This window comes from Leucoraja erinacea, chromosome 4, assembly GCF_028641065.1.
Source record: "Leucoraja erinacea ecotype New England chromosome 4, Leri_hhj_1, whole genome shotgun sequence".
NCBI lineage: Eukaryota > Metazoa > Chordata > Chondrichthyes > Rajiformes > Rajidae > Leucoraja > Leucoraja erinaceus.
Window position 1 is genome coordinate 18,865,761 of NC_073380.1, and position 15,526 is coordinate 18,881,286.

General features: G+C 44.7%; 1 protein-coding gene across 5 annotated transcripts in view; it reads left to right on the plus strand.

The window, feature by feature from the left end:
* LOC129696197 (amphiphysin-like) overlaps nucleotides 1–15,526 on the plus strand; it is a 221,110-nt gene that overhangs the window by 164,197 nt on the left and 41,387 nt on the right. For 3 of the 5 annotated variants that reach the window (XM_055633837.1, XM_055633839.1, XM_055633838.1), the window contains 3 exons: nucleotides 4,783–4,845; nucleotides 6,428–6,490; nucleotides 14,867–14,929. In XM_055633837.1, coding sequence (XP_055489812.1) covers nucleotides 4,783–4,845; nucleotides 6,428–6,490; nucleotides 14,867–14,929 — 189 coding nt within the window. The remainder of the gene's footprint in view (nucleotides 1–4,782; nucleotides 4,846–6,427; nucleotides 6,491–14,866; nucleotides 14,930–15,526) is intronic. The other 2 variants (XM_055633840.1, XM_055633841.1) reach the window with 2 other exon arrangements.

Genomic DNA, 15,526 nt, shown 5'->3' on the forward strand with positions numbered 1-15,526 from the left:
TGATTGTTCCTGTATTTGTCACCAAAGTGGATAACCTCACATTTATCCACATTAAACTGCATCTGCCATACATCTGCCAACTCACCCAATCTGTCCAAGACTAAGGGTCCCTGTGGATAGTGCAGCGTTGGAGCTGGTGCAGATGAGTATTAACAGTAAGATTAAATGAGAACTTACCAGTTTGAAGTTTGATCTTTATTTTATGAGAAGTTACGATGAGCGATTAAGTGAAGAAGGCCGTCAGCCCGCATGTGCGTCAATCTTCAAAGCAGCGGTGTGAAATCACAGATAACAGTATTGAACTGAACATAGTATGATTGGAGAGAACTAGAACTACCGGATGACCTTCATATGATACGACGGTTGGGAGCGGAGGGCACGTAATCGCTCATCGTAACTCCTCATAAAATAAAGATCAAACTTCAAACTGGTGAGTTCTCATTTAATCTTACTCTTTTACTTCGGAGTCACGTGAGTGACTACGTGAAGATTTTAAAGCTCTGTGAATTCATGAGTCCATGCGTCGCACACTGCATCAGTTGACCAGGATGAGTTAAAATAATTAATGCATTCAGACATGACATAGATTTAAATATGCTGATGCTTTAATAAGCAAAGAAAAATAGTAGTGACCCCTCTCATCCAGGGGGAATCTATAAAACAGAATCTAAAATGTAATTGGCAAAAAACCCCGGTCTCGCAATAGGTTTATTATAAAACCTTTGGAATGTTAGTTTATTTGACCATCCTGCAGCCACTAGGATGTGGTCGAGAGGGACGTCCATTACCCTCGCTGCTGACGTAGATGCAGCCCTGGAGGAGTGAGATTTTAAAATGTCAGTGTCCACTCCTGCACAGTCCAGAACCTCGAAATGGTCTGTACTGACACCTTATGAGTCTTTTTGTAACTAATGAACACAGTTAACTCTGAGGCTCTTGGTGACTTTGATGTACTTTTGTATATGTGTAACTACACACAGCCGAAGGTCCATGGGGTATGCCATGGAAACTAGTTTGAGCCCTGACACCCCTGGTCTGCTCTGCTTGATTAAATCATATACAAAAAAAGTTATATTATTTACAGATGAGACCAGCCTGTCCAGTCGCAGTTTATGCAACGCCTGGACCCGTTGCGCTGAAACCAGCGCCATGAGCATGACTACGTTGAGAGTGAGTTTGGGCAAAGACAGGGATGATGCTCGAGCCCACAGGCGAAGCAGCGTGAGCACCATGCTCACATCCCATATCTCCGAATACGGGGGCCTGGGGAGAGTAGTTAAAAATACCCTTCATGAACCTGGATATCAAAGGGTGAGAGTGGTGTCCCGATCCCAGCAATAAGTATGATGATAATGCACTCCTGGCACTATTTATGGCACTATAACTAATCAAAATATAGTGTTGATAGGAATTCCAACACATCCCATATGCGTGCCGTGTCATATGATATGTTCGAGTGTGAACAGAACATCTCCCATTTCTTGATATGAGAGATGTACTGTTTCATGGTGCCATTCCTCCAGGCCGCAGTAATCACATCCACTGTACGATCTGATAGTCCGAGCCCTAGGTACGGTCTCCTCAGAATCTGCAAACCAATAAATTGATTTGGTCATGTAGTGGATGGTTTTCCCCAGTCACAGGGTGAACCAGCAGATTTCTGCTTTTGGGGACAACCATAAAAGACTGTGTTATCATTCCCAGGACGAGTGGGTACCAAGGCTGTGTAGGCCAGTCTGGTACTACTAAAATGCCAGAGGCGGAGTCTTGCTTGATCTTAGCCAAGCACCGACTTATGAGGCAAAATGGGGGAAATGCATACAAAAACATTCCACACCAGTGTAGCGAGAATGTATCTACAGCCACTGCCCCTGGATCTGGTTCCCATGAAACGTATTTTGGTAACTGGTGATTTAGTCTGGATGCAAACAAATCGATTTCTGGTATGCTATACCGAGCGACAATGTCGTTAAACACTTCATGATTCAACATCCATTCTGTGATGTCATTGAATTTCCGTGACCTGGTGTACGCCACCATGTTGTATCTACCTGGTAAGTAGATAGCTGAAACCCAAATGTTTCTCATAATACACCGGTGCCAAATAAGGTTAACCAATTTATCACAGGATACAGACTTGATTCCACCCATGTGATTAAAGTATGCCACCGCTATAGTGTTGTCAATCTAAAGTTGAACATGCACATGATGCATATTGCCACAATATGCCTTCAGCCCATAGAGTGCTCCCAACAACTCTAAGTAGTTAATAACATGTGACTGAAGAATTAATGACTCCTGCACATTCCATTTGCCACCGCAGCTAGAGATGGTATTAGCAGCTCCCCATCCTAGAGCACTAGCATCAGTTTGTAAAATTAATGATGGTGTATCGACCAAAATTTTACTGGAGCAATGCTGAATATTCGTCACCCACCATTGTAACTCAGCAATGGCTTCAGCTGGCAACCGCATAGGTCTACCGAAGTGACCTGCATGGAATTTGGGTGCCTGCTCCTTTGCACGTTGTAAATGTTGGTAGTGCATAGGCCCGAACCGTGCAGCTGGAAAAGCAGCCACTAGTTTGCCAATTATACAAGCTACATGCCTAATAGAAGGTTGCTCCTTAACAATGAGATTGTTACAGGCTTCTATTAATTCTAATCGTTTGCCCCAAGGCAGAGTCATGTGACATGTGAATTGAGTTAATGGTAAAATCCCAAATAATCAATTACTCTAGATGGTATGAATTTGGACTTAACGGGATGGATGAGAAACCCCAATCTCTCAAACATGAGTTTAGTAGCTGAAACAGATAATTCAGCTAATTTCATAGTTTTCCCTATGATTAGGATGTCATCCAAGTATGCCATCACAATATGATTCTGAGCCTGGAGTAGCCCCTGGACCGGTTTTAATAATTTTGTGACTAAGCTGGGGGCAGAAGTTAATGCTTTAACTTGCCACAGTTGCCCCATCCAGCTAAACTTCAAATATCTCCGGTGATCCCCATGAATAGGAACCGAATAGTATGCATCTTTAAGGTCGATGCATGCCATATAACATCCCCTGGAAACCAGTTGTTTGGCAGTAACAGTTTTCCATTTTGAAATGTTTATACTGCACAAAGGAGTTAAGTTCAGTCAAGTCAAGGATGATTCAGTATCCTCCATCCTTCTTTTGTGTTGTAAATATATTAGACACAAATTGGTGAGATTCATGACACAACATCTCAATTGCCCTTTTTGTGTATAATGCTTCAATTTCAGCTTGTGCATCCAAACATTCCTGTTGTGAAAACAAATGTGCGGTTCAGTGTATGCTGTGTGGGTGGAAGTGAATTGAGAAGGAATTCAATTTGGAAGCCTTGTATACTGTGTAGTATAAACGGATCTGATGTTATCCAACGCCATTCATTCAAAAACAATTGTAATCTCCCTCCAACTTGTAACTGATCCATACACAATATGTTCCGCAAAGAACCAGACCCACCTACCTCAATGGTGACCGGTGGAATGGTGTTTGTTTCCGCCCCCGAGGTTTGGGGTTAGGACTGATGGAGGGCACCAACCGCGCATCTTGGACAAGGGCCGGTTTGGGCCTTGGCCTAAAAAAGACCTCTGTGCCATTTGTCCGGCTTTCCCACCAGTTTCAGCGAACCGTCTGTTGTTGAAGGGAGTGTAGGGGTGCTGTCGCCGGAATGATGAAACCTTGGGAGTTGTTGGGACTTTCATTAGCCCGACCGTTTTTGCCTCATCGCCCAGCTCCCTGACCTGCTTCGGCAGATCATCGCCAAACAGGAAATCCGGTGGCTGTACGTTGCTGGGCTTACACAGTGCTGCGAATTTGGGGTTCAGGGTAGGATGGATGCCATTTTTCCATAGGCAGTTGATTTCGAAATGTGCATTGCATATTAATGCCATGGCGTCCTGTTGCACATCAGACAGGGGACCCCCATCCACCGACCTGGCAAAAGCCGTGATGCCTGAGGCGAGCAAGTTTAATATTTTCTGTAGCTTCACCACCTGGGCTCTGGCGCCCCCTCCAATGTAACCCCAGATGGAGTGATTAACAGCCGGCACGTTTAATGAAACACAGTTAGCCGGTGTGTGATATTTGTTCGAAGTTTCCTCCATTGCCAGTTCTTGGAGCTGGTGTGAGGCCAGGTAATTGATACTCATGGCTAAGTCCTCATCCAGCGGTTCCCCTGTTTGTGATGGGATGGCAAATTTTGTTGCCGCAGCAGGCACTTCTGATTCATGCCCTTCATGCCTGTTGGTATGCTCTCCGGCTATACTTCCAGACTCTGAGTCAGACAAAAACTGACCCCGAATGCTCTCCTCTCAGAGAGGGAGACATTGTGCAGCACTGAAACAGGTGCCACTCCCGCAGGCCCGTCTGGACTTCACCTTGGACATTTTCTCCATGCAGCTCGTACTTGTTTTGTAAGCAAGAATTATCGAACCAAGAGGAACAACCTCAGCCTGCCAGTCAGTCGTTGCGCAATGCTTTAGACGTAATTGTGCGCATGCGGGCTGACGGTCTTCTTCACATAGCCACTCTCGTGACTCCGAAGTAAAATTATGCCTTTGACATATGAAAGTGTCTTACAGTTGCGCCCCTTACCCTGCATTACACAATCTGTTTCATCCCGAAAAGCCACTGCATAGATCAGTGTAGTAGGATCACACCTGTCGTATCTCAGGCCTGGTGAGAAATTATTCCTCTCCAGTAACATTTACTGACTAATATGTTTCTCTTTGATGTCTTCACATTATAAAGCTGGATGCTGGAACCACAGGGGGAAACACTGAGTTGCCCAACCAAAGTGTGTTCGATACAATGGTAAGTCATGTGGCAACAATGTTTATAAATTTGTCTTTTCTTTATCAGTTTTGATGAGGAAAGAACTGCTTCACAACCAATGAACTGATTTTGACATGTAGACATTATAATGTAAACAAACACCGTAGCCAATTCCACGCAGTAAGGTATCTGCCAACGAGTGATGAGATAGACAACCAGTAAACCTGTTTAATACTCTAGGCTGAAGCATGATCATTGGATCAACAAGCCCGCTGTGCTACTCCAGCATTTTGTGTCTATCTTCGGTGTAAACCAGCATCTGCAGTTTCTTCCTACACAAGCTCATTCGATCAATAGCTCTTGCAACCATGAAGTGCCACTGCACTACTGTGCTGAAATATCAACTTGAATGATATATTTCAATCTGGGGGGTTGCTTTGAATCCATAGCCTAGTGGCCAAGGAATAATAATGTGATTGGTTTCAAAGTTAAAAACGTTTAATCTTTTTGGAACCTCGTTGTCTCTGACAATAGACAATAGGTGCAGGAGTAGGCCATTCGGCCCCTCGAGCCAGCACTCCCATTCAATGTGATCATGGCTGATTATCCACAATCAGTACCCCATACCTGCCTTCTCCCCATATCCCCTGACTCCACTGTCTTTAAGAGTATTATCTAACTCTCTCTTGAAAGTATCCAGAGAACCTGCCTCCACCGCCCTCTGAGGCAGAGAATTCCACACTCACAACTCTGGGTGAAAATGTTTTTCCTCATCTCCGTTCTAAATGGCTTACCACATATTTATAAACTATGGCCCCTGGTTCTGGACTCCTCCAACATCGGGAACATGTTTCCTGGCTCTAGCGTGTCCAAACCCTTAATAATCTTATATGTTTCATTAAGATACCTTCTCATCCTTCTAAATTCCAGAGTATACAAGTCCGGTGGTCCTATCTATCAATATATGACAGACCCACCATCCCAGGAATTAACCTCGTGAACCTAGGCTGTCCTCGCTCAATAGCAAGAATGTTCCTCCTCAAATTTGGGGACCGAAACTGCGCACAATACTCCTGGTGTGGTCTCACTGGGTTCCTGTACAACTGCAGAAGGACCTCTTTGCCCCTATACTCAACTCCACTTGTTCTGAAGGCTAACATGCCATTCGCTTTCTTTACTGCCTGCTGTGTCCGCATGCTTACTTTCAGTGACTGATGAACAAGGACCCCCAGATCCTGTTCTATTCCCCTTTTCCCAACTTGACACCATTTAGATAATAATCCGCGCTCCTGTTTTTGCCACCAAAGTGGATAACCTCACATTTATCCACATTAAACTGCATCTGCCATGCATCTGCTGACTCACACAAACTGTCCAAGACTAAGGGTCCCTGTGGATAGCACAGTGTTGGAGCTGGTGCAGATGCCTTTGACAGATTAAAGTGTCTTCCAGCTGCGCCCCTTACCCTGCATTACACAATCTGGTTCATCATGAAAAGCCACTGCATAGATCAGTGTAGTAGGATCACACCTGTCGTATCTCAGGCCTGGTGAGAAATTATTCCTTTCCAGTAATATTTACTGACTAATATATTTCCCTTTGATGTCTTCACATTATAAAGCTGGATGCTGGAACCACAGGGGGAAACACAGAGTTGCCCGACCAAAGTGTGTTCGATACAGTGGTAAGTCATGTTGCACTCTGCTGCATTTTTGATCTATAATCTTGGTGCCAGTGGTCTTTTCTGCATGATGTTTGTTTTGTTAGTTGAGTAGTGTTACTGGAAGGCCATAAACCACTGGGTAAACTCAGCAGGCCAGTGGAAAGAGAAAATAAACATTTATGGATTTAAATCATCTTCATTAGAACTGAGAGAGGGAGGAAACAGATTTGTTTTAATTTTCAGAAAGGGTTGGGTGGGGTTGAAGAGGAAAAAAGCGGTATGTGTCTGGTGATGTGAAGTCAGAGTAGCTGTATGGATTACCTATAAATCAGGCACGTGCCGTGAGTAATTACTCAGTGTAAGGAGGCGGCTTTTAAAAAAAAATCTTAAACAGCGCATGCGCAGATTGTTCTCTCCTTAAAAATAAAAAATAAAAATAAGTAACAATTCAATTTTCCCAAGGCTTCTAAATCGCCTTCATTTTTTAATTATTGAATGGGTAGGGGATGGAGGATGAAGGCAGGTGGAGAGATGGTGGGAAAAACGGGAGCACACCGGGACGTTGAATCAGTTGTCATCTTAGAAAGGAACTCTCCCTCCAATTGGTCCCTTGAATTAGTATTGTCATTCAATAAGATATAACCATATTTATATGGTTATATATATGGTTATATCTTATTGAATGACAATACTAATTCAAGGGACCAATTGGAGGGAGAGTTCCTTTCACAGCATTTGGAGAGTCTGTGCCAGGGGTTAAAGTTGCGGGGAGGGCAGGAGTGTTGAGAAGGAGGAGGTCGGAGATCATGTCAGACTCACTCACCGCTGCCTCAGCTCTCCGGGCATGGATAGCAGAACTGGCCGCCACTTGCGGGGAAGGAAGCAGCTCGGGTGGCTGCGAGCGACCGCCGGGACCCGACAGCAGAACCGGCTGCCACTTCAGCGCCTTCTGCTAACCCGCTCACCTCTGGCAGTGCTCTCCGACTGAACACCTCTCACCTTCTGCTTGCCGGCTTCACTCATGTCAGTTGCTTCCCGCAAATCCTTAAATTCCCTCAGCTGAGTCACATCAATTGGTCCCTTGAGCGCACTGTCGGAATTTAAGGATTTGCGGGATGCCGGCCGGCGAGCGGCAGGAGAGAGGTGTTCAGACGGAGAACACTGCCAGAGGTGAGCGAGGACCAGCAGAAGGGGCTGCATTGGCAGCCGGTTATGCTGTCTGGTCCCAGCGGCTGCTCGCAGTCACCCGAGCTGCTTCCATCCTCGGAAGTGGAGGCCAGTTCTGCTGTCCTTGCCCGGAGCGCTGCGGCAGCCACCCGAGCTCATTCACTCCCCGGCCACAATGCAGTGGCTCTGTGCCCAGTGAGTCGCAAGTGGATTACTGGCCCCGATCCTCTCCTTCACAACGTTCCTGCCCTCCCCGCAACTTCACCCGGGCCAGACTCCTCATACACTGTGAAAGGAGCTCTCCCCCACCCACCCTGGGAAATACAGTATTTAAAAACATAATACAATACAATACAATACAATACAATACAATACAATTTATTTGTCACTTGAACCTCATTGAGGCTCAAGTGAAATGTTGTTTCTGCAGTCATACATCCAAGAAAAAATAAGACCCAAGACACAACACAATTTACACAGACATCCATCACAGCGCATCTCCACCTCGCTGTGATGGAAGGCAAAAAACAACGTATCTGAAAAAGTACCAAGAAATGTATTGGTACACGAACTCCATTCTTCTCTCTTTGCTTCTGAACATACTCTTCAGATAATGGCATTCCATATTTGAAAAACCCACCAAGAAACTCGTGCTGCGCATGCACAGTACAGCAAAGGCAGACTTTCAGCTCCCTTCAGCTCCCCTTGAAATTGACGGCTTCCAGCAGTGCTGACGGCACGTGGGCTGCACAGATCTTCACATGTTACAAGTGCTGCGGTTGAAAGGCCCGGAGAATTGTGCCTACCTAACAGATCGATCTCTTAGATAGGCATAATTCTCCTATGCCTTTACTATTTATACTTAATGATTACCATGTCATTATTGTAGTCAGGGTAGGCAGTGCCTACCTTGCCTACCCTGACGGCACGTGCCTGCTATAAATTGACCTCCTGATGATGTTTTAAAGGGGTAGTTAGAGTTGAAGAGAGAATCGAAGAAAGCAACATAAACGTTATAAAATGAGGGCAGTGACAGAGAGACCACAAAGAGGCGAATATAAAATTTCCAAAATGCAGAGCTGTGTGACATGCCAGGTAGTTTGGACTGTGCTAATGAAAGTGAAACTCTGAGTCAATATATCAGGTGGATGGCTAGTTTTCATGCGGGCAGAGAAAGTTAGTTACCAGAAGTTGTTGGCTTCAATGTTGAGTCGAACACTAAGTGCTGGTTTCCCCACTGCAGCCGAGACCACATTGTCAACACCAAAAGAAGTCCAATGATAGGCACAATAATCTGGAGTAACTCAGCAGGACCGGCAGCATCTCTGGAGAGAAGGAATGGGTGACGTTTCAGGTTGAGACCCTTCTTCAGACTCTGAAGAAAGGTCTCGACCTGAAACGTTACCCGTTCCTTCTCTCCAGAGGTGCAGCCTGACCCACTGAGTTACTTCAACTTTTTGTGTCTATCTTCGATTTAAACCAGCATATGGAGTACCTTCCTAAACTGAACCTACAAACCTGTACATCTTTGGAGTGTGGGAGGAAACCGAAGGTCTTGGAGAAAACCCATGCAGGTCAAGGGGAGAACGTACAAACTCTCTACAGCCAAGCACCCGTAGTTTGCTAAAAAATAATTAAACTCAAGGAGGTTAATTAAATAGAGGCCATTATTTTCATTTGGTTACTGATTCGATAATGTTTTTAAATTGGTCTTTTTTTTTAAACAGTTTTGATGATCGGTTAGAGGAAAGAACTGCTTCACAACCAATGAATTGATTTTGACATGTAGACATTATAATGTAAACAAACACCGTAGCCAATTCCACGCAGTGAGGTATCTGCCAAAGAACGATGAGATAGACAACCAGTAAACCTGTTTAATACTCTAGGCTAAAGCGTGATCATTGGATCAACAAGCCCGCTGTGCTACTCCAGCATTTTAGAAACATAGAAACATAGAAATTAGGTGCAGGAGTAGGCCATTCGGCCCTTCGAGCCTGCACCGCCATTCAATATGATCATGGCTGATCATCCAACTCAGTATCCCGTACCTGCCTTCTCTCCATACCCCCTGATCCCTTTAGCCACAAGGGCCACATCTAACTCCCTCTTAAATATAGCCAATGAACTGGCCTCAACTACCCTCTGTGGCAGAGAGTTCCAGAGATTCACCACTCTCTGTGTGAAAAAAGTTCTTCTCATCTCGGTTTTAAAGAATTTCCCCCTTATCCTTAAGCTGTGACCCCTTGTCCTGGACTTCCCTAACATCGGGAACAATCTTCTTGCATCTAGCCTGTCCAACCCCTTAAGAATTTTGTAAGTTTCTATAAGATCCCCTCTCAATCTCCTAAATTCTAGAGAGTATAAACCAAGTCTATCCAGTCTTTCTTCATGAGACAGTCCTGACATCCCAGGAATCAGTCTGGTGAACCGTCTCTGCACTCCCTCTATGGCAATAATGTCCTTCCTCAGATTTGGGGACCAAAACTGTACGCAATACTCCAGGTGTGGTCTCACCAAGACCCTGTACAACTGCAGTAGAACCTCCCTGCTCCTATACTCAAATCCTTTTGCAATGAAAGCTAACATACCATTCGCTTTCTTTACTGCCTGCTGCACCTGCATGCCTACCTTCAATGACTGGTGTACCAGGACACCCAGGTCTCGCTGCATCTCCCCCTTTCCCAATCGGCCACCATCTGTAAACCAGCATCTGCAGTTCCTTCCTACACAAGCTCATTCGATCAATAACTCTTGCAACCATGAAGTACCACTGCACTACTGTGCTGAAATATCAACTTGAATAATATATTTCAATCTGGGGGGTTGCTTTGAATCCATAGACTTGCGGCCATGGATAATCATGTGATTGGTTTGAAAGTTAAAAACGTTTAATCTTTTTGGAACTTTGTTGTCTCTGATTGTTCCTGTTTTTGCCACCAAAGTGGATAACCTCACATTTATCCACTTTAAACTGCATCTGCCATACATCTGCCAACTCACCCAATCTGTCCAAGACTAAGGGTCCCTGTGGATAGTGCAGCGTTGGAGCTGGTGCAGATGAGTATTAACAGTAAGATTAAATGAGAACTTACCAGTTTGAAGTTTGATCTTTATTTTATGAGGAGTTACGATGAGCGATTACGTGAAGAAGGCCGTCACCACGCATGCGCATCAATCTTCAAAGCAGCGGTGTGAAATCACAGATAACAGTATTGAACTGAACATAGTAAGATTGGAGAGAACTAGAACTAACGGATGACCTTCATGATACGACGGTTGGGAGCAGAGGGCACGTAATCGCTCATCGTAACTCCTCATAAAATAAAGATCAAACTTCAAACTGGTAAGTTCTCATTTAATCTTACTCTTTTACTTCGGAGTCACGTGAGTGACTACGTGAAGATTTTAAAGCTCTGTGATTTCATGAGTCCATGCGTCGCACACTGCATCAGTTGACCAGGATGAGTTAAAATAATTAATGCATTCAGACATGACATAGATTTAAATATGCTGATGCTTTAATGAGCAAAGAAAAATAGTAGTGACCCCTCTCATCCAGGGGGAAACTATAAAACAGAATCTAAAATGTAATTGGCAAAAAACCCCGGTCTCGCAATAGGTTTATTATAAAACCTTTGGAATGTTAGTTTATTTGACCATCCTGCAGCCACTAGGATGTGGTCGAGAGGGACGTCCATTACCCTCGCTGCTGACGTAGATGCAGCCCTGGAGGAGTGAGATTTTAAAATGTCAGTGTCCACTCCTGCACAATCCAGAACCTGTTTTAACCACCTCGAAATGGTCTGTACTGACACCTTATGAGTCTTTTTGTAACTAATGAACACAGTTAACTCTGAGGCTCTTGGTGACTTTGATGTACTTTTGTATATGTGTAACTACACACAACCGAAGGTCCATGGGGTATGCCATGGAAACTAGTTTGAGCCCTGACACCCCTGGTCTGCTCTGCTTGATTAAATCATATACAAAAAAAGTTATATTATTTACAGATGAGACCAGCCTGTCCAGTCGCAGTTTATGCAACGCCTGGACCCGTTGCGCTGAAACCAGCGCCATGAGCATGACTACGTTGAGAGTGAGTTTGGGCAAAGACAGGGATGATGCTCGAGCCCACAGGCGAAGCAGCGTGAGCACCACGCTCACATCCCATATCTCCGAATACGGGGGCCTGGGGAGAGTAGTTAAAAATACCCTTCATGAACCTGGATATCAAAGGGTGAGACCCAACAGAGTGGTGTCCCGATCCCAGCAATAAGTATGATGATAATGCACTCCTGGCACTATTTATGGCACTATAACTAATCAAAATATAGTGTTGATAGGAATTCCAACACATCCCATATGCGTGCCGTGTCATACGATATGTTCGAGTGTGAACAGAACATCTCCCATTTCTTGATATGAGAGATGTACTGTTTCATGGTGCCATTCCTCCAGGCCGCAGTAATCACATCCACTGTACGATCTGATAGTCCGAGCCCTAGGTACGGTCTCCTCAGAATCTGCAAACCAATAAATTGATTTGGTCATGTAGTGGATGGTTTTCCCCAGTCACAGGGTGAACCAGCAGATTTCTGCTTTTGGGGACAACCATAAAAGACTGTGTTATCATTCCCAGGACGAGTGGGTACCAAGGCTGTGTAGGCCAGTCTGGTACTACTAAAATGCCAGAGGCGGAGTCTTGCTTGATCTTAGCCAAGCACCGACTTATGAGGCAAAATGGGGGAAATGCATACAAAAACATTCCACACCAGTGTAGCGAGAATGTATCTACAGCCACTGCCCCTGGATCTGGTTCCCATGAAACGTATTTTGGTAACTGGTGATTTAGTCTGGATGCAAACAAATCGATTTCTGGTATGCTATACCGAGCGACAATGTCGTTAAACACTTCATGATTCAACATCCATTCTGTGATGTCATTGAATTTCCATGACCTGGTGTACGCCACCATGTTGTATCTACCTGGTAAGTAGATAGCTGAAACCCAAATGTTTCTCATAATACACCGGTGCCAAATAAGGTTAACCAATTTATCACAGGATACAGACTTGATTCCACCCATGTGATTAAAGTATGCCACCGCTATAGTGTTGTCAATCTAAAGTTGAACATGCACATGATGCATATTGCCACAATAAGCCTTCACCCCAGAGTGCTCCCAACAACTCTAAGTAGTTAATAACATGTGACTGAAGAATTAATGACTCCTGCACATTCCACCGCAGCTAGAGATGGTATTAGCAGCTCCCCATCCTAGAGCACTAGCATCAGTTTGTAAAATTAATGATGGTGTATCGACCAAAATTTTACTGGAGCAATGCTGAATATTCGTCACCCACCATTGTAACTCAGCAATGGCTTCAGCTGGCAACCGCATAGGTCTACCGAAGTGACCTGCATGGAATTTGGGTGCCTGCTCCTTTGCACGTTGTAAATGTTGGTAGTGCATAGGCCCGAACCGTGCAGCTGGAAAAGCAGCCACTAGTTTGCCAATTATGCAAGCTACATGCCTAATAGAAGGTTGCTCCTTAACAATGAGATTGTTACAGGCTTCTATTAATTCTAATCGTTTGCCCCAAGGCAGAGTCATGTGACATGTGAATTGAGTTAATGGTAAAATCCCAAATAATCAATTACTCTAGATGGTATGAATTTGGACTTAACGGGATGGATGAGAAACCCCAATCTCTCAAACATGAGTTTAGTAGCTGAAACAGATAATTCAGCTAATTTCATAGTTTTCCCTATGGTTAGGATGTCATCCAAGTATGCCATCACAATATGATTCTGAGCCTGGAGTAGCCCCTGGACCGGTTTTAATAATTTTGTGACTAAACTAGGGGCTGAAGTTAATGCTTTAAATTGCCACAGTTGCCCCATCCAGCTAAACTTCAAATATCTCCGGTGATCCCCATGAATGGGCATCGAAAAGTATGCATCTTTAAGGTCGATGCATGCCATATAACATCCCCTGGAAATCAGTTGTTTGGCAGTAACAGTTTTCCATTTTGAAATGTTTATACTGCACAAAGGAGTTAAGTTCAGTCAAGTCAAGGATGATTCGGTATCCTCCATCCTTCACCTCCTGGACTCTGACGTCCCCTCCAATGTAACCCCAGATGGAGTGATTAACAGCCGGCACGTTTAATGAAACACAGTTAGCCGGTGTGTGATATTTGTTTGAAGTTTCCTCCATTGCCAATTCTTGGAGCTGGTGTGCGGCCAGGTAATTGATACTCATGGCTAAGTCCTCATCCAGCGGTTCCCCTGTTTGTGATGGGATGGCAAATTTTGTTGCCATAGCAGGCACTTCTGATTCATGCCCTTCGTGCCTGGTGGTATGCTCTCCGGCTATACTTCCGGACTCTGAGTCAGAAAAAAATGACCCCGAATGCTCCCCTCTCAGAGAGGGAGACATTGTGAAGCCCTGAAACAGGTGCCACTGCCGCAGGCCCCCGATTGGATATAACTCCGTTTTTGGTGCATATCGTTATGGAGCATCCTCTCCATCAGGAGCTCCATGTGGGTTAAACGTCCGAAGACGCTACCCGTTGAAGGAGGGGAACCCTCCTGGCCCGACTCGTCCGAGTGAACGGGCCTTACAGACTTTTTTGTGGCTTTCCGCCCAAGCTGAGTTGCCAAGGTGCTGTCGGCCGGCACCAAGTCTGAAGCCGCTGGCTCCACCACCAGCGACTTGGAAGGTGAAATCAACAGTCGCCCACTACCCGCACTCCCATGGCCTGCCGCAGCTTGTTTCCCCACGGCCCGTCTAGACTTCACCTTGGACATTTTCTCCATGCGGCTCGTACTGTAAGTAAGAATTATCGAACCAAGAGAAACAACCTCAGAAAAAGTTTAAACACTTACCTGAGGATTTTAAACTTACCGCTGGAGGAGCGGCGCGCCTGTCAGCCAGTCATTGCGCAATGCGTTAGACGTAATGGCGTGCATGCGGGTTGACGGTCTTCTTCACGTAATCACTCATGTGACTCCGAAATAAAATTATGCCTTTGACAGATGAAAGTGTCTTACAGTTGCGCCCCTTACCCTGCATTACACAATCTGATTCGTCCTGAAAAGCCACTGCATAGATCAGTGTAGTAGGATCACACCTGTCGTATCTCAGGCCTGGTGAGAAATTCTTCCTCTCCAGTAACATTTACTGACTAATATGTTTCCCTTTGATGTCTTCACATTATACAGCTGGATGCTGGAACCACAGGGGGAAACACAGAGTTGCCCGACCAAAGTGTGTTCGATACAATGGTAAGTCATGTTGCAATAATGTTTTTAAATTTGTCTTTTTTTTTAACAGTTTTGATGAGCAAAGAACTGCTTCACAACCAATGAACTGATTTTGACATGTAGATATTATAATGTAAACAAACACCGTAGCCAATTCCACGCAGTAAGGTATCTGCCAACGAGCGATGAGATAGACAACCAGTAAACCTGTTTAATACTCTGGCATTTTGTGTCTATTTTCAGTGTAAACCAGCATCTGCTGTTCCTTCCTCCACAAGCTCATTCGATCAATAAGTCTTGCAACCATGAAGTGCCACTGCACTACTGTGCTGAAATATCAACTTGAATAATATATTTCAATCTAGGGGGTTGCTTTGAATCCATAGCCTAGTGGCCAAGGAATAATAATGTGATTGGTTTGAAAGTTAAAAACGTTTAATCTTTTTAGAACCTTGTTGTCTCTGACAATAGACAATAGGTGCAGGAAACCGCCAACACTTACGCCCGCATCCTGTTCATGGACCAGTTCTGCATTCAACTCCATCAACCTGGTCAAACTCTTCCATAAATTAACGGACATGAACATTGACCCCTGCATCTGTCACTGGATCCATAGCT